This window comes from Sturnus vulgaris, chromosome 22 (genome assembly GCF_052056855.1).
Source record: "Sturnus vulgaris isolate bStuVul1 chromosome 22, bStuVul1.hap1, whole genome shotgun sequence".
Classification (NCBI taxonomy): Eukaryota; Metazoa; Chordata; class Aves; order Passeriformes; family Sturnidae; genus Sturnus; species Sturnus vulgaris.
This window is the reverse complement of record NC_142264.1, coordinates 1,463,436-1,488,417: the sequence shown is the minus strand read 5'-3', so window position 1 is coordinate 1,488,417 and position 24,982 is coordinate 1,463,436. Positions and strand designations below refer to the sequence as shown.

Here is a 24,982-nt window from a genome sequence, read left to right as displayed (position 1 = left end):
TTACACTATGCTGATCTATAAGGAAACTCAGGTACTGATGCTTAACTATAAAAAATAAGATAAAACAATATTTTAACCCATATTTTACTAAGTTTATTACACACCATAATATTTACAAAGTTAAATGTTAACTGTAAAGTTTCTATCATGTGGGGTTTTTTTTTTCTAATTTTTATTTTTGTTTTTTAAAGAACTATGCCCTGCATTTAATAACCCTACAGCAAATACAGGTCATTAACTGAGTCTGTGTGACTGCATTAGGAAACAGGCAGTACTCTTGTGTTACAACAAAACAGTTTATTTGTGATCAGTGTTTTATATTCTATACATCCTTCACAAATTTAATTTTACATAATCGGATACTTCATTTAAAACGTAAGATTTAAGCTTCTAGTTCTTCCCTATAACAGAAGGCTGGTATAAGTTATTTGAAAATGAGGTAACATTTCACAGAACATTTTTTTCAAGTTTTAGAGAACTAAATTTGCATTTTGTTAAAATCAAAAAGTAGGAAAAAGATGTTTCTTTACAAATGACTTTGCTCAAGTATGTGTTCAAAGAAAACAGGATAAAAAGGCTTTTTTTCTTCTAACATTCTGTACTGTACTGTGTTGTTCAATCAATAGGAATTAGCTTCTGCCATTTGCTAAAAGAATGAGTAGTGGGGAACGGGGTAAGTTGGGAATTTCATAACTGGTAACAGAACCATTCTCTTGGGTAAACCTACAGAGAGAAGAAAGGGAGAGGACTCCAAATAAGTTTAGCAATCCAAGAAAGTCAGATAAGAGCTTACATAGTGTTCTCATTAACCTTTTCCAGATCAGTCAGTCAATGTGATGTCAGGGTGCAGAGTCCCATAAACAGTAACACTTCACCACTTTGCACTATTTCAGACAGATGGTTATAGCTTAAAGTCTGCTTTATTTTTGTCCTGGTGTTTGATAGAATTAAAGGAAGTGATATTCTCAAAAGCAGATTGTGTATTTAGACTTGAAGTTCTATTTCATAATCTTTATGGTAATTAATCTCTACTAGCTCGTTCTACACTGAGGTAATTTCACAGGCCAGTTGCAATTGCAGATATTCTAGACAGGCACTGCTGTGCATAAAATACAGCTCACAGGGAAACTGTTCAGCAGTTTTGATCAGCATCCAGGTAGGTCAGCCAAAAATCAAAGCACCTACAGTAAATTCTGCATCTGCTTCCTTATTCTGCACTTCCTCTCCTGTGTTGAAGTAGTAAATCTGTAAAGATTGACATCTGCCCTGATTTCATTGTTATTTTAGAGTTCTTGTGGCCTCACAAACTTCTGCACAATTAAACGTTTGTTTGTTTTTTTCATCTTGCCTATTTAAATTCTAGTATTTAACCTATGTATCCATTTAGAAATCACAAAGCAGCAACAGCAGGTATTCCAGAGCACCAGATGATCAAAGTGAAGTTTCCCAACATGCAACAGCTTACAAAGGCAGAGAGACATGTTTACCTTACAGCCAAAAAGCATTATCCCAGAACTTCGCATCACAATCATAAGACATTAAGAACAGAAACTCTTTATGTGAAAAATGGGGGCATCCAATTCCACAATGCTTTGAAGTCAGTGATATGTCACATATATAGAGCTAAGTGTTTAAAATCCAGCTCCCAAAATAGGCATAATGAGAAAAAAACAAAACAAAAAAACAAATCAAAAAGAATGAATGAAAAAAGCAAGAAAAGCTGCAAGGAAACTTGGTAACAGTTGTATTCCTGCCTTGAGCAGGGAAAGGATTCCTCATGTTACAGTATGTCACTGCTTGTAAAAACACAGACATGCAGATACCAGTAATCCTAGTTATACTCTGAGACTGATGCTTGAAAAAAATCAAGGGGTTTTTAAAAAAATCCATACCCCAAACGAAATTTCCTTTCATTTCTTTCTGAGAAAACATGTTGCTGTTCCTTGTGTGATGCACCACAAAGGACAACACTCCATGGGACAGCCCTGCTGCCAGCTGCCCTTCTGTCAGAGCACAGGGCCAGTCAGCAGGTGTAAAACTAGGGAGGTTTGCTCCAATTCTGGGGCAGAATTCTACACTGAGCACGGCCTGTGGGTCCATTCTCCCTCTCAGGACAGAACTGGACCAGCTGGTCCCAGTCAGGCAAAGCAAACTTTTTCCATAAAGCTGCAGCATTTTTGCCCTGCTAGAGCTCATACCTCTAGAAAAGTCATGTAATTGACATTTCAAAATATTTTTAACTTTTATAATGATACCAGGGGAGTTGGTATTGCCCAAGTTAGACAAATTTGGGAAGAATGACTTATTCAAATGTTAAAAAGCAGAAGTTTCCCATATGAAAAACTCCAGGCCTTGAAACATGCTGGTGATTTGAGCAGCAGACTGTGACCAGTCCCTGCCACAGGAGAGGCTGGTGGGCTCACACTGTGTGTGCCAGGACATATCACTGACTCCAAACTGCCCTGCTCCCATTGCCACATAAACCTCATTCAAAGTAACCAAAAGGGCCGGTTAGAGGAATGCATTGTTAGTCCAGCATAAAACAAGCCAGTGGGGAGGGAGAAGCCGAGTTAAGAAAAACCCGTCCATCACAGCTCTCTGGTTATCAGCTCATTTTACAATCTCCATGAAACCAGTGCTTTGCCAGCCTAATAGAACATGTTTCATAGTGAAAAGCATTGTGGCAAATGACCGTGTCCTGGCTGCCTCACAGACTGATTGCTACCAGTACCAACTACCCAAAACCCATCCTGGTGTCCCAAGCAGTGGTGTTTTAGCCTGCAGGGGTGGAGGTATTTGCCCATAGACTTCAAAGAGTTGACAGCATTAAGGGAGCTTTGTCCACAAGTCACTTACACTTGGGGACAAACATATCACCAATGTTACTGTAACACCATTTAGCTAGATCTGGGTCAGAGATGCTGAAATAGGCCCTTCGGTAGTCTTTGAATGGAGCACAGACTGGCTGTAAAAAGTAAGGGAACTACTTGGACTGGGTTCCAGTATGAAGGGAACAGGCAATTAGAACAAGCAGTCCTTCCACAGACCAGGCAAAGCAGAGGCAAAAAGCTACTCCAACCAAAAAAGAACCACAAGGTTATGGCATAAAAGTGGTGTTGTTGTCATGGTTTAAGAGCTTAAATCTCTTTGAATTTCTCCTTGGACTGCCACATTTGGACTGCCACAACAGTTTCTGCATCATTTCTAACAAGTTAATTACAGAGCTGTACGTACCGTAGGCTGGTGCTGCTGTGCTGTATCCGTAGGGTGCTCCATAGCCTGCAGGGAAACAGAGGAGGGAGAGGGGTCATTCCCTGTTCTGCCTGTCAGTGTTTGCACACCTGCACATGGCCAGGGACCCTCTGCCTGAAGCAGGAGCACAGCAAAACCAAACTCACACCAATACATACAAATATTGCTGAAAACACTGAAATGTTCCTGTGCGTGGCCTGAAGAATGAGCTGCCAGGGACCCTCTCAAGTCTCAGCATCAAAGAGTTAAAATTCCCTATTTCATTTCCTCAGCATTTTCTTCTCCACCAGATCCCTCCAGTCTGCACTGTCAGAACATGGGGTTGGTGTGACACAGACATCCCATATTTGCTTATGTTCTTCTCAAAACACAGATGCAGTCTATGCAGAGAACAGTCATTCTCCTAAATTTCCTTTAAAAAGGGAACTCTGGATGCCGGTGGCACATGCCATGTCCCCCTCAGTAAAGCTCCTGTGAATTCTGCTTTCTCTGCCATTTCTGATAGGCAGAGTTCCACAGCAGACATGTGAACACCTCCACACAAACAGATAGTTTTTCCCCAGAGAACAGAGGGTGACTCTGAAGTGCTTGAGAGAAAAAGCAACACAGGTAACACCAGCATTGGTTTCTACATGTCAGTAGTTCATGAAGGCTTTACAGGTTTTTTTTCTGGTGAGAGTGCTGGTGTCACTCCAAAAAGTTAAGAGATTTCTGAGAAGAAGAGGGGATGGAGAGAAATAATCTGTGAAGGCCAAGGCCAATAAAAGCTTAACTACAGCAACTGGGAAATTAAACTTATTTCTGGAATAATTCCACACTGGCAAGAAGCATGCCCCTGGCAGATTAAAGTGTCTCTTAAATGACTCCTCAGGCAGACAGACAGTTCCAAAAACAATGTTAACAGCCATTAAAAATGAATTACTGGGTTTTAATATTTAAAATGACATGACCATACAGGAACAATGAAGAGGACATGCTGCCAATGGTGCCAGGCAGGAAGGCTCCCAAACAGCAGGGCTGTGCTATTAGCACGTGTGAGCTGCTGGAGGCTGTAATTAGAGCTCATGCTGTAATCTGAAAACCTGAGCATGAGGACTAGAAGTGTTATTTTTTGGAAGCTACTACTGGATTTGCTTTGACTGAGGCATCTCCAGCATCTCATTCTTACAAATCTGTGGTTCTTGTAACAAGTGAAAATAATGTCTGGATTCCTTTCACATGTCTCCCACAAACCTCAGACACGCTGTAGAGTCACAAAGAAAATGCATTTTGAAAAGTAATTTGAGGATGGAGAAAGTGACCATTTCATGACCATTTTCTTGTGAAAATGGGAACCAGAAGCCCTTGGACTTCAGAAGCTGTTTCTGCTAATCAGAACAATGCAGTGCAGATGATGACTTCCCATCAGCTAGAATATGAAAAGAAATTATTTTATTTCTGGCTACCACAGAAGGTAATACTGGATGCTTCCAGGTGGAATTCATGTAGAGGGTTTTTGGGAGCTCAAAATTCATGTGGAAGGGTTTTTTTTGAGCTTGCTGACTTCATGTTCACAAATGATTCTTGGAAAAGGCACTCCTAATGCTAACCAGCACATGTTCCAGAAGGTTCTTAGGTAGGAAGAGAGTTTTGGGAATTGTGCCATGGCAGTGAACTATGAAGACAAATCATAAAATAATAAAGCCAGGAAAGCCATTATGCCCATAACTGTGTGCTCTGTGCACACAGAGTTTTGAGCTTCACACTCATAGAGGATACACTCTGCCAGCTTTCCAGCTCTTTGATTTATTTAAACCTCCATGAAGCCTTCTACTCCATCTCAGACAGTTAAAGAAATCACTTGCACAGGTAAGTAGCACACATGGAAAAGAACACCCCAGCAGAAAAATACTAAACTACGAGCTGCAAGTGTGGTGCCTTACCTGGTGTTATGTATCCAGTAGCAGCAGCTGCCCCAACAAATGCCCCTCGTGTTAAAGCACCTCGTCCTCTGCCTCGAACAGCCTGGACTGCTGCAGAAACAGCTGTATTGACAACCCCTTTAGTCTGCCCAGAGTGACAAAAAATAGCAGTTCAGAGGATGAAAGTGTTGCTGGAATCCAAGGCCACCTGCATTAAATCACCCCCTTTGAGAGGGCTCTGTAAACAGGCCTGATGTGCCAGGCTGGCTGAGTGCAGCCTGGAGAGTGCTGTGCCAAAGGACGTGAGTGACAGGGACACAGCGTGTCCCCAGCCCTGCCACTGCCTGCAGAGCCCAGCACGTTCCCCCTGCTCAGCCCTGGCAGTCCTTTCCCACACACTCTGCCTTATTTACCTTGGATTTGGGCATGGTTAAACACTGCTGGCCTCTGAGCCTCTCTCTGCTGCTCCCACCTCCTTACATCTTTCCTCAACCTGCAGCACTGGTTTTACATCTCCCTTACCCTCCTGAACCCATATAACTGCACAGGGCCAGGATTTCAGCCCCAGCCAACCAGCTCATGGCAACACCAGCCTGTGTTAAGCTCCCTTTACTAGAACGCTGCCTTCTATATCAAAAACCAACCCAGAGCTGGGATAATGGTCCAAAAAACAAGTGACAGTTCTTACCTGAGGAAGAATCTTCTTTTTCTTGTTATTTGCTGCATTAGGCCCAGAAAACAGTTTTTCAAGTGCTGCTAATGCAGCACTTGCTTTTGCTACTTTCTTGTTTGGGCCTGCACCTCTGAACTTCTGCCCATCTACTTCTACCTGAAAATTAAGACATGAGTTTATGCCTAGTATTGATCCACAGGAGCACCATGCTGCACCCATTCAGCCCATAAAGAGCTTCAGTAGGAAAAAACACCATTAGTGGGTTTTGTGACAAATTTCTGTTGATTCTAGATTAGAAACTGCAAGAGGATACCAAGGGGATCCTGGGAACCTATGTGTCACAGATACTGGGAATCTGGAAACTACAAGTGCAACTCAGAGAGTGTCTGTTGGATACTGGATTTAGCCCATAACCTGGAGTCTTCCTTGTCATAAAGTTTGGGGCTCTCAGAATCCAGTTTTAATTCTCGCTGTATTTTCCTAAAGTAGAAAGGCTGTTCCTTTCCCCAGCTCAATCACCACAGCAGCAATGAGATACATAACCTGGGAAATCACTACCACAGATGTGCATTGCAAAAGGCAAAATAGAAAGAATGTGAACTGCAGCTGCAGCTCTGCTCCACTCACCTCCATCACAAAACGCTTGTCGTGGCTTCCCCCTGTCTCGGAGATGAGCTCGTACTTGAGACCTCTTCTCTTTTCATTGAGCTCCATCACCGGGTTTTTGCCACTTGCTGTGAGTATGGGACCCTGAGTTCTTACCTAGAGAGACATGCAGGGTGTTACTTCAGAGCCTTTCTCTCTTCAAAAGGCAGCCAAACCTGCACACCTTTGTTACAGCTAACACTGCCCTGGCTGCAGCACAGCCTGAGATGCCAGCACAGCAAAGAGCAAGGCTCTCAAGAAGGACAGGAGGACAAACAGTGGTGTCACACAAGTCACATCCATTTATTGCTGTTGGGGAGGGCTCCTGTCCTCATGGCCTGGTTTGGTGCCTGCACAAACTAAACACGACACTAGCTGCACTTGGAATTGCAACCCTGAGAGAATCCAAAGCTGAAGGTGGGGCCGTGGTGTCAAGTTCCTTGAAGTAGAAGGCTTTCACACCGAAAGGAGAGACTGGCCTTCCCAGCCCTGCACACGTCTCTGCTGCTCCATCTAATTATGTCCTGGCACCACCAAGCTCACACTGAAGAAATCTCATAGCCTGAGTCACATGTTTCAGTAGAAATGTCTGTAACTGTTTGGAAAGCAAGGTAAAACTGAGATCTCAGCACATCAGATCAGGCTGCAATAGAATTCTCTCAGCTATGGATAAAAACAGGGCAGTTCCATTAAAAATACTCTATTTCCATTTCTCTGGAAATTTCTCAGTGGGCTAAACAGATATGTGGTTTGACTTATCCATGATTACACAGTCTGGAAATTGTCTCTCAACTGAAGACATTTATGTTTTACCATTCTGTCAAGTAGAACAGAAAAAAAAAATCCCAATGAAAAGTGAAACCCCAAACCCCACACCTGTCTTTTGTACTTTCAATGCAATCCTCACCTCTAGGGTAGCGGAGGTGTCAGCTGTGGAATTGCCAGTATTATTATTGCTTGAGATTGAAGACGTTGTTTCATTTTTACCTTCAGTGTCTGATTTTTCATCAGAACTTACACACTCCACATCTGCATCGAAACCTGTTGGATACCCCATCGCTTGTAAAACCTACAACAAAGCCCCATGAAATGAACTGAGACAGAGGCAGCAGAACAGGAACAAACACAAAGCTGATCACAACACAACAAACAGTCTACCATACTCTTAAAGAAAGCAGATTGTTTAGAATATTCGTTTTCTCCTATTTGAAATGGAGGTATCCATTTCAGTGGTTATCAGTAGGGAATACAATATCAATGGGGAAAATAATTTCAGGTTTCCAAAAGTGAAATCCACACAAAGCAGAATTTTAATCTCAGATACTCATGAGCATCATTCATCATCTCAAGAATTCCTTGTAAAGTAAGAAATTAAAAACACTATTAAATGGCCTTATAAGGAAATAGTTTCATGCATGATTTCCCCCCTCTCTGTGCCTATGGACAGATCAAGAGATGGACTGTGGGGCAAATGTGACAAACAGTCTTGTGAGAATTAAAGCCTTGTACAAGATGGTACTTCTGGAGCTCAGTTCCTTCAAAAACATCCTCCATGAGCAAGGCCAGCCTCTCCCTTAACCAGCTTCCTGATCCAGCTGCACAGAGCTACCACACATAGGGCAAAGGAAACTGAAAGGAACTTGAAGCTCTGCTGAAAATTTAGGGTCAAGAACAAAGTCTTCAGAAATGACTGTGTTTGCACCCTGAGCTGAGAACTGCCTGGGTAACCCCCAGCTCAGCTCCCATGCAGTTGTTTTTAGGGCTTCTGCCTTTAAAAAGGTCAGATTAAAAAGTGAAATCTCACATTATTCCCTCTTATAAGACTGAGAAGGCAGAGTCTGGGTCTGCTGAGAAAAGAAAGAAAGAAAAAAAAAAAAAAGCAAGTCTCAACCACACCACCCATTTCCTCTTGGCTTGAATCACGGATGTTTTGATGTGTAAATTCAGAGAAAACAGAGCTGGGTCGGCACCAGCACAGATCTGGCTGACGCAGAGAGGTTCAAGGGCAGAGCAGTCACAGTTTTTCAGGGCAAGGGGGGTTTTGGGGCTTTTTTTTGTTGTTTTATAAACTGCAGGGAGAAAGGCAAAATGAAAGAATGAGGCAGAAGGTCTGGAAGGACACACATGCAGAGAGTTACTTTTCCTGGAGGAATAACACATGCCCTCAGATACTTCTGGACACTTTGAACTTGAAAGCACATAGGACAATGGGATTTTCAAAACTGAAATCAAAGGAAAGCAGAAAGTTGCCAGATGAAGATTCTAAAAGGGAAATTCTTGTTCAAAACAAAATGAGGCACAGAATGACAGATGGGCCTGTTCCTATCAGAAGAGCAGTTCTATTAACAGATGTTCTTTCATCGACTCGTTTAGGTTGGGAAAGACCTTTAAGAGTCCAACCATCCATTATCCCAGCCCTGCCACGCCCACCACTAAGCCATGTCCCCAAGCACCACATCTGGTGGATGCTCACAGTGGACATTCCAGTCTGTCCTGCTGTCATGTAGAGAACCTACAGGAAGCAACAGCAGCTTGAGCAGTCTGTGAATGATACCAGTGTCCTACTGGAAATTTGAGTGGATAAATCATTGACATGGTTTACCCAGTACACAGAGGGGCTCTTCAGGCACCAAGGACAGAAATCTGTTTCCAGGAGCTCACAAGAGCCAGGAATGGACACAGAGAAGTAGGGGGAGAAAGAAGCAGCCATCAACATGCCATTTCCAAACCAACAGGAGGAAGGAGTAGAACAGAACACAACTACACCCCTCCCATCCAGAATGTGACCACCACATTCAGTCCACTGCAACAGGAGCTGACCTCTAGTCCCCAGGAAATTCTTCCCCCCACTAGCACAAAAGCAGTCATGCTCTTTGAACCATGGCCAGTTCTGTGTCTTTAGAACACAGCCAGCACTTCGGCTTAGTGAATTTATTTTTTTTTTAATTTTCAGCTTGCACATTACTAGTTCTAAGCACATGTCATACTCCATCCCAAGATCTGGGGTTAGCAGATTACTTCAGGCTGCCTTACCTTCACTGCCACATGGAGCTTGGCTGTTTTCTTAGAAGGTCCTGATGCTTCATAAGTCGTACCATCAACATCTACAGACATTGTGAAGACTGGGGCATGGACTGGACCAGACTGTGACAGCAGCTTATACTGAAGCCCTGGCCTGATTTGGTTCAGCCTCATCAGAGCATTCATGAGATCTATTGCTTTACTATCTAGTACTAGTACAAGATAGTAGAAGGGGTGGGGGAAGGAGGGGAAAGGAAAATGAACAAAACAAGATGAACAGAAAAATGAAACAGTTTGCATTTCAGTGCCTTCCGTCTGTATCAAGGAGCAAAACCACCCCTCAACCTCTCAAGAGGGTGAGGAGAGCCATAATGCTGTTAAGTCTTTAATAAGCCATTCTAATTTGGGGTAACAACTATAATGACCTGGTTTTATATTAACACCATTCTGTTGCAGCTAGCTGTATTCTTCCTGGCTGCTGTAAAAGGAATAACAAGTTTTATAGCTAATGGGGAACCAGATCCAGAGCTGGCATCCAAGTAGCACAATGAAAATAACCCCCAGAATGAGTGGATACCAGAATGACTGGATCCCAGCAACTAGTCTGTGCATACGTGCAACATTAATGTTTTGCAGATTACACATTTTATTTTCCTTTTGGGAGATCTTGAGAGACCAACACCTAACTCAGGAAAGGGAAGAGTGAAGAGAGTGCAATCTTCACTCAGCAAAGTCACTGCAGTACTTTAAAAAGACCCCACAATACAGGGATGTTACCAGTAAAATACCTCAGCTGCTTGGGCAGCTTCAGTTCTGGTGTAACTTGATGGGTAATCCCATTTAAAAATGCAAATCATTCAGTTAGTAAAGCATGTCAGGGGAAATTCAGATGCACAGAGATGTGTTTGACATTCTGGATGCGGGGTGATAGACGACAATTTTGTTCCAAAGACTTTTCCACATGCTCTACCACACCAACACAGAGAAGCTTTTAAAGCAGCTCCCCCTGTACAATAGATCTTTGAAAGCAGAATGGAGAAGTGCTGCACTTACTTTTCCTCAGATTACGCTTCATCTTTTTATTTGGATCTTTATCATCCCCGACACTGTCTTCAAACGGTCTCTTCAGAGCAGATGAGCCTGTACCTAGGGTATAAAGTTCCTTGTAATACGGATGTGCCATTAGGAAAACACGATCCCACAGCAGGAGTCTGATTAGTCCCACACTGTTCCTTGCTTGTTTATAGAGAAAAGAACTCATCCATCAGTCACAGCTTTCTTATTGCTACATGAAAGCCAATACTGGTTTACTGCTCACTCTACCAAGCCAGGCAGCATCTCTGAGTCCAATACCAGGCGTGGGATAAGGACTGCAAACCTGCAGTGCTGTATTCCACATTTAATCTAAGCAAGACCTCCAACAGTATTGTTTTTACAAAAAAAAATACACATGGAAATTTTTAAAATTAGAAATAATATTGTTTTCTAGGAAGAATTTTTGAGTAATTCATATTATGGACACTCATTATATGCCTTTTGACATGTCTGCAGTCTCTTCTCACTACCATAAGAATCAAACACTACTTCTGCTCTTCAGATGCCAAGGGGCTTTGTGCTTAAAGATAATCATCAGCTATATTATGGCTGTTCTGCCTCTTGTCTCTTAGTATTTCTAGAGAACACAACTTCCAGATTTTATTCTCACAATGAAATATTTTTTAAAAAATCACCCTACATATAACAAAGAAAAGCTTCTACTTCACATTCACAACACATAATTCAGAACTTCACCCATTCTAAATTAACTCCTAATTTACTGCCCAGTTAGTGACTTTTGGAACAAATAATACCTACCTTCTTTGTCAGTTACTGACCAGGAATATTTCTGAAATGACTTATTTGATGGGAGGGGATCCATTTCCAAAACTTTATAGATTTGCCCAAAGGCTGATAATCTGAGAGCGTGCTGAAAGGGACAGTAGAAACACAAATTAATCACAGCAGGATTTCACCTCAGTTACGTTTTTTAGTAAGTCTTCAGACACAAAACTACTTCTGTGGTTTTGACAGACAAGAAGACAGCTTTTACAGCTGGCCTCTGCGATAACTGTGGAAAATGCTAATGTCTGAAAACATAAAACTCATGAATTTCTGTAACACAGAGTTCAGGGCACACTGACAGGGAGCCCACCCAGGGGCTCTGTGCTGGGAGCAGAGGTGGGTGCACAGATATCCCAGAGCCTCTGCAAGGAAAGGATTTCACACACATTGAACTCCTGCACTCCTGGTCCATGGTTTAACCTTTCAGGATAGCGCAGCACAAGAACTGTCAGGACTGCCATGAAAACAAGCCATCGTGGCAGAGGATAAATGGTGTTAATGAGCTGAATTCCTCACTGCTGCAGCACACACAGAGTTCCCTACCTGAGCACTGTGTGTAATGGCTTCTTTTTGCTGAACTGTCATGTAAGACAAAGCGTCCGTGGGCTCCCGCTCGCAGGGGTCGTGCAGCCCCGGGCCCCCTGGCAGGGAGAGGAACGGGCATTACTGAGGGGAACGAGCAGTGTGCAAACAGGGACTGACAGAGCAGCTGGGCCCAGCTGCTGCACTCGGGCAGAACCCCTTCTCCAGCAGGGAGTCAGGCCTCACACAACACAGACTGACCCCAGGTTTTGTACCCTTGCAGTGGCCACAGACCTTATCAGGGTAAACACTGCACATGGGTGATAACATTAAATGAAATCAATAGGTCTGGAAGAAAACAAATAATTTGAATAGATATGTAGATCTCAATGAATCTATAGAAACCAGATAATCATTAAGTATATTTATTTACCTGCAACCCCTTAATGAGGTAGGAGTTAATTTATAACAAATCTAACATTCCCCGTTAACTTCCACAATGGCAGTATCATTCACACAGTGACCACTATGCATAATCCTTTCTTTTAATTTCAATTTTAAAGAAAAAAAACATTAATTTCACTCCATGGCAGGTTCAGAGCTCACAGCAGGCATTTCTCATGTAATCCTACAGCAACAGCTAAATGTTCAGGTGGGCTGACTGTCCCTTTGTGTTCCTGGAGTTCATTTGGCTCCTTACCAGGAAGCAGAATTCCAGATGCCAAACACTCCATCACTCGTCGCAACGCTTCCCCAGCGCCCAGAGGTCTATTACAAGTACCTATAGATTTTTCACATATAAGCTCGAGTGGCTAGAAGACATTAAATTACGATTAGTATGGACACAAGGGTAACTGTGACTGCAGTTAAAAATAGGGGGGCAGAGGGGATGAACATTCACATCAGGTCACTTCGTTTGTAATCCACTACAGGTCTAAGGGACAGAGACCTGCCCCAGAAGAGGCCATGTCCTCATGCAGGGCACATGTCTTTGTCCCCTGTTCTGAGTCACCTTTTGAAGATGCCAGCTGCTCTCCTTTGTCTGCCCAAAAAGTCAAAAAGAAGGGGTCTCTAAAGTCAAGCCAGATGAATATTCTCTTAGAGGGTTTTCAGTTCCACACATCACCTCTGCTGCCCTACAGTGTTCCTCTCCAGGCATGCAGAGCAAACCTGCCCCAGGAAAGGGCAACAGCCACTGGCAGGAGTGGCATTGTCACAGGAGCAGGATAGTTTTGGAAGACTAAACAAGAGGGATGGAAGGCAATAAGTGATGTCTATTGCCAATCCTCCAGGATGTGTGAGGCCCACAGCAGTGTCCCTTTCCTTGGGATCAGTGTGTCACAGACTGGAGGACTACCTGCCTTCTCTCCCGTACACAGGGAGCAGTTAATGGGGAGCAAAGGAACAGGGATGGAAGGAGGAGTCTCATACAAGACTCTGCTTTCTCCAGTTCAGACACTGCTGCATCTCTCAGGAGATCTGAGACCTGACCCTGTGGCCTTCAGCTCTTTCTGTACTTACCCAGCCTTTCAGCGGTGCCCATGTGGGGACTCTGTTGCACAAATCCCGCAGAATACGAAGGACAATTACACATGATTTTAGTCCATTTGCCCTGGCCTAAAACAAACAAAATGATTCCAATACACCTGCAAAAGCCTGGTCTTCAATTTTGCTTTTCTTTTTAAATGCACAGAGTCCTGGGATAGATTTTGTTTTAAATTATTATTACTTAATACTTAATCAGCTTCATGCAAAATAAAAACACTTATATAAAAGTACACTTGAATTTAGAGAGACGTATAAAAAAGGCAGCGAAATGTCAAGATTGCTTTTGTAGCCTCATGACAACTCTGGACCAGCTGACTGTCTCCCTGTCACGTTTGCCCTCGCACAGTACAGCACTGGGTTGGAATTCTAGACCTTTGCTCTAGGAGGGACTAGTCAGAAATTAAAGAGGCATTAAAATTAAAACTGTCTCAAATTAAACCTTGCAAGGCTACAATAACAACAAGGTAAGAACAAAGAGCCAACCTGAAACCATTTGGCGTGCCGCAGAGACGCCAAGGCCTCCAGGCATTTCTGCCTGTCCAATAAGTCCGGAGGATCTTTCATCGCAACATTATCTACTGGTAAAAATGGGATAAAAAGAGACAGATACAATTTGACCAAGGGGTTTCTGTCACAATACAAAAAGAGCGGCAGCATCTCAATGAGATAATAAGACTCCCAGAATTTAAGTGCACCGTGTTATTTAATTTAAACAAGCCATTAAAGGTAGTAAATGTGCACGTGTGCAACAGAAGCAAAGGCATTCACTCCTTGTAAAATAATAGTAATAATAAAGATGGCCACTGCTACAGACAATCTGGGATCTTATTAAAAATGTAGAACACATTTCAGGGCAGAAAATAGCTCTATAGCACTTTTCCTTTCCTTTTTTTTTTTTTTTTCTGTTGGGATGTATTGAGCATTTTTTTCTTCTTCTTCTTTGTGACTTTTATTCCACAAAGGTGGCACAGAATTTCAAAGCTTCTTTGGACGACAGGAAGATATTCTCAGGGGGTAATAAAACAGAATGTAATAGGTAGAAAGTGAAATTACCTCCCTGAAATTGTTGAGAATTCCAAAGAAAAACATTGAATATATTTGAAATATTCTTGCATGAAGAGTACTAGCCAGTATAATTCAATGAAAGAAATATACAGGAAATGCTAGTACAATACTTTAGCTTGATTAGTCTTTCATATAACCAGAGCATATGAAAGAGTGGGTTTGGTAACTTCCAGGTCATTCATGTATTTGAGAGGAAGTGCCCTCGTGTAAATGCTTCCCAACAGCAACTGAAACCAACAGAGGAAATTCTAAGATGGATTTGAGAGACAAGACACTGGTATTTTCTGTCCAGGTTTACCCTTTTTTGCTTCCTCCCCTTTCTCTTTATCAGTCATCTTGTAACAAACGGCTTTTAGCAGCCACATCCAATTCTACGTTAAGGGGAGTTCTCTATCAGTCCTTTCTTTCATATTTATTTTAATCCAAAAGAGTTTGTAACATCCAGATTCTCTGTAAACTCTGTATAAATGACAGATTCTACATTTCTGTGAAATCACATTACAAATATAGTGGTTTTAGCTGATGTTGAGAACAACTGGAATAAAAAAATGAATCCATGTCTTATCTAAAACCTTGAATACGACATTTTCCAATGAATACATAGTTACTCTTGACTTAAATAATTTGGAAATACACTCTTTTCATTATTCATAATGGTTAATTCTCCAGGTCTTTAGAGACCTTTGCAGAGAGGAATGAAATACTAAATCCATTCCAAACTGAAGACTCTGCTAGATGAGCAAAATCCAGCAAAACATCTAAAATACCAGGACAAGTCCGGAGGAAAAAATACCATCAGTTTGTTAGTGCCATCTCCAAGGACATTGTCACGGGCTCCTTTGAATGGGATTGGCTGCATAAGCAATTGCATCTTTAATGTTAAGGCTGCCTCTCCTAAGCCATTTCCTGGGAAGGTTACTCTGGTAAAAACACTTGATGTTTATGATGAATAAAAAAGCCAAAGCAAAAAACCCCACCAGTGTAAAACTGAACAGAACCAGTGTCTTGTCTGACAGGTGATGGTTGCAGTTCACAGCTGCTGACTCAAGTGCTATAAGCTTATTTTCTAACCCCTGTGAACTTCACAGCAGATATTTGCATTGTTTGTTACTGCCCTCATCAACAGCATTTCAGGGTTGGGATTAATCACTCCTCTTGTCTGTTTTCCAAATGAAAGCTGCAAAGTCTCAAAGCTCTATCTTTCTTTGAGCACAAAAGGTCACTTTGGAACACAAGTTTTGCTTCTAAATTTCCTTTGCAGTTTCGTTGTTTTCAGGAGTGACAGTTGAGGCATGGGATTACTCAACATCCATCTGGGTAGTTGTCTGAGAAAACTTCACTGCAGACAATAGAAACATCTGCTTAAAGCTCAAGTATTGTATCAAACAAGTACTGTCAATGAATGATCAGAATCTTATTTTAAAACGTTAGAAATGGCAAAGGTGACTGACTGCAAAATCATTAATTTTTTGCAATGAACTGGGGCTCAGTGTTGTATGAGGCTTTGTGTTGCAGCCATTGATAAAGTAAATTAATTTTTCCTTTAAACTACAAACCAAACAGAATACATGTCACCTGTCATTCAGGTGAACCAAAAATCTCCTAAGATTTGTTTCAACGATTTAGAACTGTACTTCTTACAGGATTAAGACCATTTTCCGAGGTCTTAATTGACAAATATCTTGGAGAATTTTGCCAATTGCTTGTTCAGCCCCAGTGTCCTGATGTTGCAGTCTGCCAACTTTTGGGCAAGATTCTATTAAACAGAAAGATGAAGAGAACAGGCAGTGAAGAGGGCGAGCGGCTTGCAGCGGGCTCCCTTCAGACCCCCTCGGGAGAATGGCATGTTTCTTCATGCTCTGCCAGTCAGGAAAGTGAGACCAAATCAAAATTTTCAAACGGGATTGCAAAGCTTTCCTTTTTCCCTTGTAGTTTTAACAAGGGCAGTGATCCAAGGAGTTTAGTAAAGAGTAAATTCTAAAGCCCTGATGTTAGCTCACACTATGCAACACAGAACCAGTCCCTCAGGAATTCTCTCCCCACTGCTGTAGCATTCTCTTCACACAGGAGCTGCCAGCTCCATTCATTTGAGCCATAGGAGGAGCCTTGTCTTCTCCAGAGAGGGGAGGGCAGTCTGGGGCTTGCTGCCCCTTCAGAGGCACTTGGCCCCTTGGGAGCATCACTGGCCATGTCCTGCTCCAGGAGCACCGGGACTTCAGCCCCACTTTGGTGAACCAGCTTGTTTGGAATTACATCATTTGTTGGTACTGTATGCTCAGTAACAACAACTGGTTTTCAGGATACAAGGTTCTGGTCTGGAAAGCCCAATTTATATTTGATGCTGTGACTAAAAATTCAGTTTCTTAAAAAGTTTAAAATTTAAACTTATGCAAAATGTAGGCAAATTTAGGTGCTTGACTTCTCAACATGAGAAAGCAGAGCTTTATGGGTAGCTGTTTGTGAGAAACACCAAAATGCACACACACACTGGGCCACTATTTATTTTTGCTAAGGAGCAGCAAAAACAAATAGGACAAACACCACATCTTAAACATGAACACTTTTCCAAAGAGGTGGGGACTGAAGAGAAATCCAGGAATGTTTTTCGATACATTCTGACATCAGGGCATGAAGGCACACACAGCATTCCTACAGAACAATGGGAGCACTGGTAACGAGGGCCATTGGCCTGACCTGGGTTGTTAGAGGACAGATTAGTGCTAATCCCACCACAGAAACCTTGGTCAGTTTTCCACAGGCTCAGGAAAGCCTGGGCCTATCTTACATGGAAGATGAAAGGCAAGTTCAGCAGCACTTTGAGCTCCTTCAGTCAAAAGAGTGCATGGAGCCAACGGACAGGTTTTTAAAACTGCATAGGAAGTGTATTTACATTTGGCTGACACTGTTCAGTGGTAGTGAAAAAATATGGCAGTGCTTTAGAGATCAAGGTGTTTTCACCAGTCTCTCCAGTTATTCTCCCTTGATACGAGACATTAAACTTTTCTGGTCTGGATCTAAGTGTTTCCAATCTAAAAGGTTTGAGAGATTACAAAAAAAATGTATCCCTCCCCTTTCAACTTAGTGACATCTGCATAATGCTCCATATACCTTGAAAAGGAATATGATACATGTCTCTGTTCTTTGTGATGAATCAGTGCCAAGGAACCTGGACTTTAAAATGAGATCCACATCTATTCCCCATCCTCAGCAACTGCACAGAATGACAGTGTATAACCACTTCAGGAGAAGTGGTAAAACCATTTTAAATTTTAAAAATATAGTAGAGACCTTTGAAAATATTTATGGATACTGAAAAAAAAGAGACCACCTACATTTTAAGCATGAGAAAGCATAAAAATTCCAATCCTCTTTTAGTTTGAGATTAATTCAGAAATTCCTGCACTTTGCCGGCATAACAGCATCAATTTTTACAAGAAAATACTTGGGCAGAAGCCTTTGTGTAAAACTGTATCCTCTTGTGGGAATCTCACAAATCCTTCACCATCAGAATTTGTCCTGCACTTTGTGCTCTCTCATGAACATGGATGAGCTGCAGCAGCTCCAGGGCTGGTCTCAGCATCTTGTGGGAAGCTGAACAACTAAAGCAATATGCAGTTTATTTTTAATGGTCTTGGAAACAGCATTGTTGCTAATTTGAGAATAAACAGCCAGTGTAATTAAGGGATCTTTGCCATTCATCTGTTCTGTAAGATTTTTCTGCATTCAACTGCTGCCAAAGTGTTACATGTCACTTGGAGAGGGATCCTTCCTGCCATCCCTCCAACAAAACGAGGACAAACTGACCAACATTTCTCATCCCGTCGGAATTCCATGTGGGACAGGGAGGAAGCAAAGGACTTGTGGCAAGTCTAGAAATGGGAAGAGAGCGACAGGGAGTTCCCTAGCCCACACGGGCCCAGCTGCCTCAGTTGTCATGACAGAGAGTGGCCAGTTGGTCAAAGGTCTGACATCATCCGGTGGCAAAGTTTCTAGGGATAGGTTTGGGAAGCGGAAGCAGAAATTACTGAAAAGATTTTAAAAATACAACAAAGTATGGCTACATTTGCTCTTCTCTATTGCTCACAGTCTGTTTCCAGCCTCACTGGCACTACAGGCACCATTCCTGCAGCACGGGCACGGAACTGTGTAGGACACCACGGTGAGGGAGAAGGAATGGAAAGGACTAAGTGACAGTTTTCTAGAACTATTTTGCTCTAAGGACATGAGGTACAACGTTCAATTCAGAAGCAAAAGTGCTGTATCACAGCAGCATAACTTCAATTGTATCCCAGTTAGGAAATTCTTAAAGCCAGAAACATACACATCATCAGTCAATAAATACTGAGGGCCAGGACGACACTGGCGAGCTTTGCAGGAAAAGGCTTTTACATAAAAAGAAACATTTTAATGAGTTTTTCAAGAAACTATGAACCAATCCCACTTGACTGACTTAATTTGCAAACAAGACTGTGCAGCGCCAGGTGCTCAAGAATTAAATAGCAAGTCTGAGAGAAAGGAAAACTAAGATCTAATTGTATGTCAAAGGTAACACTGTAGGAATATTGCTTGCAAAGGAAAACTACACATATTTACATGAAAATTAAGTGACTGCTGTCATTTTAATGCCCAAATAATGTAATGCATGGCAATAGTCAGTCTAGTCAGTTCATGGTACACAATTAAAAGCCTACTTCCCAATTAACCCTGTGCTGCACAGTCAGGACATTTAGCTAGAACAGTCTTAAAACCAAGTTAAAACGCTCTGTGTACCTCCTTCCTTCTTCTCTGCTTCATCTCGGATGAGAGGGGATGTGAGAATCACCTTCAAAGTGAGCTTGGGCTCCTTTGTGTTATGGATAACAATAGCTGCCTCATTTACATGCTCCTCCACCAGATACTTCTCTTCTGTAAGTTTCTGAAAGTCACCAAGAAAGATTTCAAGACTCCCAATTGACTGAAAAAGTGAAGAATCTGTGTATGTGCCTCAGCTAATGAGAAGGGCATTGCAATAACAAAGATGGCCTTGCCTGCCTCATTAAAAACAAAAACATTTCTTTTGTAGCCAGAGCTACAACTGCCTTACAGTTTGCTCCATTAATGTGCAGAGTTCTCTGCAGTGATCTCTGTGCAGGTCTTTCAGCAGCCCTCTGGGACCTCTCACCCTCCAGCAGCACCAGGGCAGCCACAGAGGGCTCAGGGGTCTCCAGCCACTCCTCCTGTGTGGAGTCTGGTCTATTTTGACCCCTTCCCTGCTGCAATCTGCTCTGCAGCTGCTTTATTGTTGGGATGAGCATCTGCTCACCATGAGCCTTCCAAGCAGCAAAGCAGAAGCTCCTGAGTCTCTGTGCCTCACTTGCTCCTTTTGTCCACTAATGGGCCTGAACCCTCCTTCTCCTCCAGCATCTGATCCCTCTGCAGAGCCTCTCCTTGTCTTCCATGCCCACAACAGTTGGAGCATTTCACGAGTAAGAGTCCTCTTCCCTCATCTTTTCTGTAATTCCTCACAGTCCTTCCCCTGCCTGTCCCTTGAATTTATTCAGTCTTTACATATTTTAATTATGTCTAGTCTCTCATTTTATCTCACTTTTTTTGAAGCACGTATTAACTTTTCTTCTCACTTTCAACCCTCTTCATTTCATGCCTCACTACAAGGTTTATTCTTAAGTACTCAATACATCCCTATCATTTTCAAACAAGTAAAATTTACTCTTTACTACTCAAAAGATGCTTTGCATTTTTAGCTGTGGATAGGGCCACATGTCTGGGAACAACATTAGCTCATTAAAACAAGCCCTTTGTGTGAGAAAATGAATGGTGAGAACTAACAGCTGTCTGGAATGGTCAAACAAGGGGAGAAAAGCAGATCGAGTTTGGTTGTGGTTTGGAGATGGAGTTCCACTTGCAGTGGAACATTGGAGGGCAGCTCCTTGGCACCAGTGTTGGTGAGCCTGGAAGCTGGACTGATTCCTCAGCCTCAGAACTCTGTCACAGAGGTGGTGTCCCTAAACAAGCTGCAACTGCTGCCTGCTGGATGCCACCATCAGAATTAAGTAGCCATAAATAAAAATAATGTGAGCTCGTGATTAACATGAGCCCAAGTGAGTGACTACCTAAAGTGACATGTTCTCACCTTGGCAGCACAGAGGGGTTTATGTGGGAACAGCCCAAGCAAAGCAGAAATGGGGAACTGCAGGTTCAGGCAGGGGACAACAACAGGGACTGAGTGACACACTTGAGCAGGGAAGGTTTCTGCAGTTCAGCTCATGTTGGGTGGACCAGAGCATCCAAACCCACCGTGGGTTAGTTACACACACAGAGATCAGCTGCCCTCCCAGGGGACTGACAGCACAAACAGGAGCAGGGCAACAACAGCAGTAGAAGGTTACATTTTGTGAGTGAGGACTTCATGTCACCACATGAAACATGTCACATGCCCCAGATGCTGTCCTAGATTCAGAGTATATTCCTTTATATCACTTGTCATTCTTGCTGGAACAAATGCCAGCCTTTCCCCAAATAGCCCTTGCAGTGCTATCAGCCATTGTGGGAGGACTGCTCCAAATGAACTCACCTGAATTTGAGCTGGGAGATTGTCTTTAACAATACATAACAAGGTCTTTGTGGGTTTTTCTTTGCACATGAGAACCAGCTCCAGATCCATATCATCTTTGATCAGCAAGCCCTTTGCAACCAAGCCAATTCTCATAACGCCACATAATGTCCGACCACCTTGATCCCTGGAAATGAAACAATTTAGGGTAATTAAAAGAGGATTTTACTCTCCAGCTACAGTTTAGGGGAACCTTTAAGAGCCACAGTAAAGAATTTTCAAAGCAACACAAGGACACTTAATTTTTGAGTGCTGAGAAAGCAGACTCTAACAAAAGCCAGTTTTGTAGACTAGGATTGTTTAAAAAGCATGGAGTAAAATGCAAGAAATGTTTTTTTGACAGGTCAGCACCAGCTCTTGTCTCATCCAGTTGTCTCCAAAGCATTTACTCCACACTTGGTTAATTTTTTTATAAAAAAATCAGCATCTATGTGGGGCTGAGTTGCCAGGTGGGATTAAACTATGGCAATAATAGAAAGTAATGGAGGCTTAGGAAACTTTGCTGGATTATAAAAACTTTTTTTGTATATCAGACCTGCAGGAGCCCCCAAGCACATGGCTGGCGATTTGCACTGGTGTGTTCCAGGGAATTGTATTTGCTTAAAACTGCTGAAAGGTTTGTCTGCTAACTGCCATTTCACAACATCACAGTAAAACAAGCAAAGAAATGGAGAGCGACTGCTGCCCACACTGGGCTTATTGCCATTCCCTGCACTCCCCCCCATGTGCTCCCACCTCAAAAAGTCCAAATATATCCCCCTCCTTCTCTGCACATTGATCTGCAGCAGACCCAGGTAACACTAGATGTTATTCAGAGGAAAGGAGCCATTGAGAGCAGCACAGGGACCCGTTGTGAGCTGAGGCTTCACTCACTTGGCACTGCCCTCTGCAGCTTCCTCCTTGGCTTCCACATCACCCTCACACTTCGCAGACTTGTTCTTTTCATCCATCCAGTCAGAGACATGCTTAAGGGCACATTCTACTGTTGAGACCATGTTCTGCACAGCTTCAAGCTCCTCTGGAGATGGATAAATGGTTGAATGTTTCACCATTACGTGGCGGTCATCGTTAGCAAAAGATCGGATCGATCTCTGTTGTGGAGTGGGAAACAGGAAGAAAAGAGAACAAAGTTAATGGAATATTCATGGGACATAGGACATTGTCTGAATGGGAATCCTGCCTGCCAGGGAGGTGCACACTGGGCATAGCATGTGGGAAAGGAGGGCAGGCAAGGAGAGATGATCCCTGTTTTGTAAAAGGGATCGATACTCTCCAAATACAATTCTGCATATTCTGGAAGTGCTGAGTGCAGCCATCTTTCCTCTGTTTATGCCACGGACAAGAGCAGCACACCTGGGACAGGCAGTCAAAGAGCCAATCCCTCACGGGATTGCTGCTGCTGCAGATGAAGTCACAGGCAGTGCAGAACTGTGAGAGGCTCAGCCGCTGCGCAGGGATTTACAAAGGCATGAATGAAGATGAGAATAAATGGTAAGAGACTTTCTTTTTTAAAAACATTCAAATGAATAGGAAGATATTAGAGTGCTAATTAAAAAGTCTGCAGTGAAACTCAGAGTCCTGAGTGATATTGCTGAGGGAGGTAAATTTCACTAGTTGGGTAACCTGTGCTAGGAAGTTTTGAGTTTGCTGCAGACTATTCAGGTGAGACTTCTTTGATCTAAACAGTGCCCCAGACCAGCTGTGATCACAGCACAGGCCTGTGGCAAGGGCAGCAATAAGTCTTGGTCTGTACAGACACATCAGTCACTGCTGAAAGCCTCCCAGAAGGAATCACCGACCAAACCCCTCCGTTCCTCCTACACTTAAGCACCTTAATGAGGTGTCATTTTCACCCCTACTTCATGGGTTTGTAGCTCTACCCACTCCTAAGGACACAGAGAGCCTTTGAACAATCTCAGAGGCCTCTGGGCTGGATCCTTATTAAGGAACTGTCCATGATTTCTGGTTTATTGCCCTCCCTGTGCCTTTTCCATTGAAGGTCATGACATCATTCCTTTCCTAATTTTTGTGTTCCTACCCAGCTGGATAATTTGGGCAGTAACAATTCATCAGTCAGGGGCTGGTTTTATCCCCTGCAGTCTGATAGGCTGCAGAATGCTTCCAGGAGGTCCCTCTTGTGGTTATCCACAACATGGATCCAGCCGGGCTGCAGGGAACGGCCGAGCCGCCTTTAACAACTCACCCACCATCTTCTACCTCATGAAATGTCAGTTACAACAGGGGAACAGAAACGATTTGGTAATTCCTAATTATGAGACATATTTCCTTTTCTAATGAAGAGGGGCTGACAAGATCAACTCCTCCTTACAATTCGGGCCAAAACGAATGACAGAATGGGACACTGTTTAAAATACAATATATTAACAACTCTGTTTTGCAAAGTGTTCTTTCTCCCTTTCACTCTGTAACTGGTAAAAGTCTTGGTTTAGGTCTTTTTTTTAAATACAAATATAAACACACAGCCTACCTGCAGCAAGCAGCCACACAAATATTAGCAACTGTTTTTAAAATTTATTGCATTTATTCTCATTTCCATTCTCTCAGTAATAACCTTAGAGGGCTTAAAAATGCAAAAATATGTTTAAACTGCTCTCCACTCATATTGTTCAGGAACTGAGTAGGTTATTGCCTTTTTGTGAACACATTTCAGAATCTCACCATCTCAATACTTCATACTTGCACATCTTTACAAATCCCACATCTCAGGCATTTCTATTTGCAGCCAAACCCAGGCAAATGAGAAGTGACTCCTCACTTAAACCAAACATATCAGGTATATTTGGCTACACATATTTCATCTACACTGTCACCAAGTGTGCACAGAGGCACCTTCAATCACACACATGGATGGGAATAATCAGAACTTGTTTTTGTGAGGCAGAGGTGGAAGGGGAATGTGAGCGTTTGGTAATGAAATCTGCAAGTTCAAGGTCACTGATGCTGTTTGCTACAGCCTGCTAATGCCAGTTTTATTAGAAAACCTTACGAGCATCCCCTTCGTTTGTATTTAATAATTCATGTACTGCAGGCTCACAAGAACACTCTCTGGCTTGGAGAGGCTCACAATGCATCAAACCTCACTTGCTTTGCTCAAAGCACACAGTACCATCCCTCAGTTAGGGCAAGGTCAGAAAATCCCCTCTCTCGGGTTTCATCAGGCCCCGTGCAAGCCTGGCTGCAGAAAACACTTTTAATGCACCCCTGTGAAAGACAACAAATACCTACCATGGTGTGTTAGTGTTTCAGCTTTCTCTCCCTCCCTTTCTCCTTTTCCCTCCTCCTTGGTGTCTTTGCTAAGCACTGTTTTGCCTGACAGAACCTCTTCATAAGCCTCTCAGTCTCTTGACAGCTCAAGAGTTCATACAGCCAAGGTGCTCTGGGAGTCACTTTCTCTAATTCACCTGCAAAAAGAAAGAAACAGCTTGAAACCAGCAGTGATGGTGTGCTGATTCCAGAAGTGCTGGATGCTGCACATGAGGCAAACCATTGATCAGAGCACCCCAGCTTCCAGATGGGACAGTGACTGATCCATTTATATCTGAGCAAACAGATGTCACTGTGCAAAGCAACTTTTTGTGATGTGCCCGCACACATGTAACAGCTTTATCATGCCATTTAGAGCTGATCCCAGGGAGGTTTGCCAGGCCTTGCAATCCCAGCTTCTGGGATGAGGAGGACAGGAAATCCAACATGGCAAACGTGCTCTATGTGAAACCAGCTCACAAAGTCTCTTTTTGTGTCAACAAACGTTAGGAATCAAATACTCCACATTTAATTACCAGAAAGTAATTCTCTGTGGGAATCCTCAGTGCAGCCCTCGATCCTGTGTCAGATGCTGCACAA

At 42.8% G+C, this 24,982-nt stretch overlaps 1 protein-coding gene across 7 annotated transcripts in view; it reads right to left on the bottom strand.

Annotated features, from left to right (window-relative positions):
• The window catches only part of STRBP (spermatid perinuclear RNA binding protein), a 36,793-nt gene extending 12,253 nt beyond the window's left edge, over positions 1-24,540 (bottom strand). For 3 of the 7 annotated variants that reach the window (XM_014879999.2, XM_088177363.1, XM_014879996.2), the window contains exons 1-16: positions 24,365-24,540; positions 21,992-22,209; positions 21,080-21,245; positions 19,279-19,423; positions 13,927-14,021; positions 13,417-13,512; positions 12,596-12,707; positions 11,917-12,014; positions 11,347-11,458; positions 10,546-10,638; positions 9,505-9,704; positions 7,379-7,540; positions 6,454-6,588; positions 5,842-5,982; positions 5,175-5,298; positions 3,235-3,279 (exon numbers count right to left, since the gene is read on the bottom strand). In XM_014879999.2, the coding sequence (XP_014735485.1) occupies positions 3,235-3,279; positions 5,175-5,298; positions 5,842-5,982; positions 6,454-6,588; positions 7,379-7,540; positions 9,505-9,704; positions 10,546-10,638; positions 11,347-11,458; positions 11,917-12,014; positions 12,596-12,707; positions 13,417-13,512; positions 13,927-14,021; positions 19,279-19,423; positions 21,080-21,245; positions 21,992-22,209; positions 24,365-24,367 (1,945 nt within the window). In that variant the 5' untranslated portion in view covers positions 24,368-24,540. The other 4 variants (XM_014879997.2, XM_014879998.2, XM_088177362.1 and 1 more) reach the window with 4 other exon arrangements.
• Between the last annotated feature and the right edge of the window lie 442 nt (positions 24,541-24,982).